This window comes from Limulus polyphemus, unplaced genomic scaffold (assembly GCF_000517525.1).
Source record: "Limulus polyphemus unplaced genomic scaffold, Limulus_polyphemus-2.1.2 Scaffold1561, whole genome shotgun sequence".
NCBI classification, from domain to species: domain Eukaryota; kingdom Metazoa; phylum Arthropoda; class Merostomata; order Xiphosura; family Limulidae; genus Limulus; species Limulus polyphemus.
In genome coordinates, this window is record NW_013667171.1 from 79,065 (window position 1) to 84,709 (window position 5,645).

Genomic DNA, 5,645 nt, shown 5'->3' on the forward strand with positions numbered 1-5,645 from the left:
GAGCGCCTTATCCACCTGGCCATGCCGGGCCTTGAAAAGAAATAATGCCATATTTCCCTGGATTACAAAAACAAATATGAAGCCCATTCTGTCATTCATTTCATCACTTGTCACTGAGTTGTATGATTTTGTAAAATTCCACCCCTCGTCAGTAAACCTGGGAAAGGAAAAATCGAAAAAAAAGTCTAGGTTTCTTATAATGGTAAGATTTATATGTAAATTACCCACTAAACAAGCTATATATGAGAATAAATAAAAATATGATGACTACTTTACTATCATTTCAAGGAATAGATCATTAGCATCAACGCTACATATTATTCAAATGTTCCCCGATGGATAAGAAATAAAGTTTACAAACTTACAACACTAAAATTCAATGTTCGAGTCCCCACAATGGACAGAGCACAGATAGCCCATTGTATAGCTTTGCGCTAGGACAAATACAAATTGTATAGAACTTTGAGTTCACTGTGATGAGTAAAATATAACTAAAATATCATACATATTAAATTACAGCCCACCACTATAACAAGACTTGTTTTTCGATTTGCCCATATTTTGTCCAGGGTTACTTATGAAGGATGAAATTTTGGGTTTGTTTTAAAGAGATTTCCTACCCCAATTTTTTTTAATATATATCAGTTAAGCATCACAAAAGCTTCCAAGTTAATCGTTTTCAGTGCTATTTTACCAAAGAAACTCCTGAACGTATAAAATGAAGAAATATTATTTGGTTTCAAAGCCTAGTTATATTAATGTTTTGAAATATGTTGCACCCCTTATTGACTATATTCATTGTTTCTGGAGAAAAAATTAGTGACTCCTAATGTGGTTACACAAGCCAAGTTATAAATAGACGTTATTTGAATATTAGGACATAATCTATTATTTCACATACACTTATATATATATATAGTTTGCCCATGTACATACATGAGAACTAACCAGACAATAATTCAAGTACAACAAAAAGTAGAAAAATAAATAACATGTTTAGATGAATAACAGGGTATAGTTAACAAATGTTTGAATGACAGAATAATAGGATTACACTGTATGGTGAGACGTTATGCAATAAACAATCACAAACTATTCATATAACAGCTGAATTAGTATCACAAATGTTAGGGTTACATGGTAGTGTGAGAGTTTATGGAACAAACAATAACAGAGTAGTCATATAGTAGCTGAATTAGTATCACAAATGTTAGGATTACATGGTAGTGTGAGAGTTTATGGAACAAACAATAACAGAGTAGTCATATAGTAGCTGAATTAGTATCACAAATGTTAGGATTACATGGTAGTGTGAGAGTTTATGGAACAAACAATCACAAAATAGCCATATAATACCTGAATTAGTATCACAAATGTTGGAATGTTAGGATTACATAGTAGTGTAGGAGCTTATTGAACAAACAATCACAGAATAGTCATATAGTAACTGAGTTAGGGCAACATATGTTGGGATATTAAGATTACATGGTAGTTTGGGAGCTTATAAAACAAATAGTCAAGGAGTAATTACGAAGTAACTGATTTAAGATAACAAATGTAAAGATTGGAATATCATGTGATAGGCGAAGAAGCAAAATGCATGATCAAAGACGAACCTGACAGTAATTAGAGTTAGGGCTGCAGATGCTTTGGCTGTTTGTATCTTTAGGATTAATACATTCGTTATCCAGGGAATAATTCTCTACGCTGAAGTCCACTTTACAGGTGTAACACTTTAACTGCTCGACTTCTGGTCCTTTGGAAGATTCCATGTCTGTTACAAGGAAATAAAATATAGTTGGATAAACAATAGAGGAGATTAAGTTGTGTTTTGCGTTCTATTATCTTCTATTTCACCAAGTTACATGCTTGTTTAGTTGGCCTTTATACGTTAAAAATAAAATTGTTATTTTTAGTGTCCACATAAACATCCGGCTGCCGTCTACATGTTACAAATAGAAGTTGCTGTTGTTATATATATTCATTTTAAAGGTCCATAAGTAACTAACGACATGTTTGGTGCGATATTTTCTGATTTTTTTTTTAAAACGCTGCGAGTTGACACTTTAAGAATATTCTTTAGTTTTGAACTGCACGAGGGCCTCTAGCTTAATAAAAAATATATCTACCGCAAGGAGATATACTTTTTCTTCGATATGTTCGTACAAAAAATGAGCAGTTTTCTCGTCTAATTTACAGTATGCTTTGCATTGTTTTACTGGACTATCGATACTTCGTTTAAATTCACTCAAATCACGTATTTATACCAATATAAGACACATAAGGTTTTTCGTAAGGTACTGTATTTTTTCCATATTAATACAAAGTAAGCAACGTTAGTGAATGATGGTTTTATCTGGCAAAGAATTGCTATCAGTAGCTCATCGCATTAAGTAATATTGCATATTTGTACAGTACACTCATATTTCACTTTTTTAATATCACGACTTGCATAAGTCAACGCTTTATTGTTACACATGTGAGAATGGCCATGTTGTTTATTTTTTTGAGCTTTACAAGGTTAAAATCAATTTGGAGTCAGGCTTTGTAGGTACAATACAAGTGAAACTGTATTTACTCTAATTTATGTAAAAAGTTGTTTAACGTAAGTTCTAGAATATTATTGTACCTTCTCAAATACGCGTTACTTTAATCTAAATGTGTGGACGAATGTTCCACTTAATGGTAAAAAATATATTACTACACAAGTTACTTTATTTGAGCTTTTCGAAGGTACCATTAATAACCGAACCATTGTTGGTTAAAAACGCGTGTAATTTGACATGGTTTTGATCACATTTTAATCGCAAACTCTGATTAGTTTATCGTAAGAGAAATATTGTAGTGATCAAACTGCTTCTATGAAAGTCATTTGATTTATCTTGTTTCATTAGGTTGCTCGTGCAGAGTGTAATATTTATTTAGTTAAAATTATCCGAGCAAGATAGATTTAACATTTGCAATTAAAGCTATAACTTACAGGCAGGGCTGAACTCCAGAAAGACACAAGTCAGCAACAGAAATGCATGAAATATCATCTTCTTGAAGTGACACAGACTATATAGATGGCAGAGTTCTCATTCCTAGGTTTGGTTACGTACAGGTAATATCCTTCCTCGATACATACTTACATAGTACACAATACAGTATGTACAATGGGTGTGACTCGAAGCTGAAGCACCACGTGACTCTAATAAAAGAACAGACTCACCAGTCGTAACTAATAATTCATTAAAATCGATTTACTGCCTATATTCACTGAAGGTACATCGTTTCTTTTTTAGTACTATACCACTAGATGGCGAAGCTGTATTATACAAATGTGTACATTGATAGGCACGTCGTATTAAAATTCAACGTCAGTTTTCTGCATTTATCTTTCGTATAGTTGAAATGAATGTCTGCAGCCTAAGGGTTTCGTGTTTATGATTTTTATATCTTTGATTGTTGTATAACAGTGTTTAAAAAACATGTAAAACAGCACATTAAAGAGAAATTTTCAAATTTGTATATATTTGGATAGTCGCGCAATGCTACTCTAGTATGATATGCGCTAGCCGTCCCTAATTTATAATATGATAAACTAGGTGGAAGGCAGCTAGACACTACCACCACCAACTCTTCGGCTGTTCTTGTCTGACCGAATAGTGGGATATAACTGTCACACTTATAACACACCCATGGCCCGAAAGCGTGGAGCGCGATTTTTTATTTATTTTTTGATACAGCAACAGGACGCAAATACTGGATTCGCAAATCCATAATTTCGCACGCTAGTCTCTAAGCTACACTCTGCTAAAATTTCCAAGATATTCGACAACTAGGCTAAGTTAATGCAAAATGCGAAGTTCGCAAATGCTTTGTTACTAACTTAAGGCTTGTAACGTGTTTCTTTCTCTATTTTTTCTTCGGGCTACACTGTTTATATAAGCATTTTCAGGACTGGTTGCTTCAATTTGGATATCCAGCAGAAGACCATATAATTCACATTTTTGTAGTGTGTACTCAAAATAATGCTATACTTTCCTACTAACCATTACAAGTGTATTGTATGTAGCTTAACCAGTAGTTGGGCAACCCGTGGCTTGTAATTATATTTGTTTTTCAAATTCAGTTTGTTTGTTATTAAGCACAAAACTGTACCAGTGGTGGCTAACTGTACTTTGTTCATAGTGGGGATCAATCCCAAAATTGTAGCGTTAGTTTATTTGTTTGAAGTTAAGCACAAAACTACATAATGGGTTGTCTGTGCTCTGCCCACCACGGGTATCGAAACCCGGTTTCTAGCGTTGTAACTCCGCAGACATGCCGCTGTGCCACTGGGGGGGGGGGGGCTTTAGCGTTAGAAGCTGCCAAGTTTACTGCTGATCCACGGGGGGAAGGAGTGGGGGAGGATCCCAAATACAAAAATCAAAGCTGGAAACAAACCATTTTGTTAATACTTTAGATAAATATTTATAATTGTTTTTTTTTATTCCTTTTGAAATTTTTCTATATAAAAGAACTAATTAAGAATATCGGTTAGGAAATAAAAAACTTACTAACAAATTGTTTGACCAAAAATAGTAGAGCCTGATTTTATATTTTCACCACTAGTCTTCACTAATAACAGGATGATCTATTTACAGAACCCACTTTTCATATTGTATCAAAAATACCTAAATATAAATATTTGATCATTAGAGAGAAAAAAAATTACAAAAAAAAAAATTAAGTCTCGATCATTTGCTGTCTTAGGAAACAGGTAGCCTTATATATTTTACCAAAGGTGGACATTTTTTGTGTTGTATAATAACATTTTCTACCAAATACTAAACGCTGGTCATCTAAGAACAACACAATAGAGAGTATATTAAATTATACACTTTATTTGATATTTCTGCCCTCAATGACGGTAAGTCTGAGGGCTTATAACGCTAAACATCGGGTTTCGTTACCTCAGTGGTCATAACACAGATAGTCCATTTGTGTAACTTTGCGCTTAACAACTAACAAACAAACAATATTTACACAAACGTTTTTCTGAGGCATTTTTTATTTTCGTAACAACAAACAAGTAAAGGATATCTTCCAGTGAATATAGATATCAGTTACAGGTTATTATTTAAAAAATTACAAAACTTTAAGCCTGACTTGTTAAACTTCGGCTTCAGGTGACAAAAAATAGCAATGTTACTACTTTTACTTTAAACGTTGCATAAACTTGACTCTAAAATAGCGGTTTTAGCCTAATACATGTGTTTTGACAAGTAAAATTTATAATATTTATTTTGGTAAGCCTTAATGAAAATTTCTAGTTACATAATAGGGTATGTATGGTTAGGAATCTATACTATTATTCAGCTTGTTTGTATGTACGACCGTTACGCTTTCTGACCGAGAACCTGCTGCATAAGCATGCGTAGTTAGAGTATTTCCCCAAGAAAAACCGCGCATGCGCATTATTCACTCGACGACAAACAGTTTGCCTCCGGCAGAGGGCTGCAAAGCTCAGTGATCAAGTCCCTACAACTGCTGTATGAAACAAGAAACAACAACAAAAGGGGAATGTAAATATACTTTTCTAACCATTTTGTACAATAGAATATTAAAAACTTCTCAAAGTTTTTAAAAAGGTTTGACGTTAGGTCGTAGAATAACATTAT

At 33.4% G+C, this 5,645-nt stretch overlaps 1 protein-coding gene across 1 annotated transcript in view; it reads right to left on the reverse strand.

Moving 5' to 3' along the window:
• Positions 1-3,199, reverse strand: part of LOC106464102 — a 7,183-nt gene extending 3,984 nt beyond the window's left edge. Inside the window, exons 1-2 of the mRNA XM_013924212.2 lie at positions 2,981-3,199; positions 1,617-1,774 (exon numbers count right to left, since the gene is read on the reverse strand). Coding sequence (XP_013779666.1) covers positions 1,617-1,774; positions 2,981-3,038 — 216 coding nt within the window. The 5' untranslated portion in view covers positions 3,039-3,199. The remainder of the gene's footprint in view (positions 1-1,616; positions 1,775-2,980) is intronic.
• Positions 3,200-5,645: the final 2,446 nt, after the last annotated feature.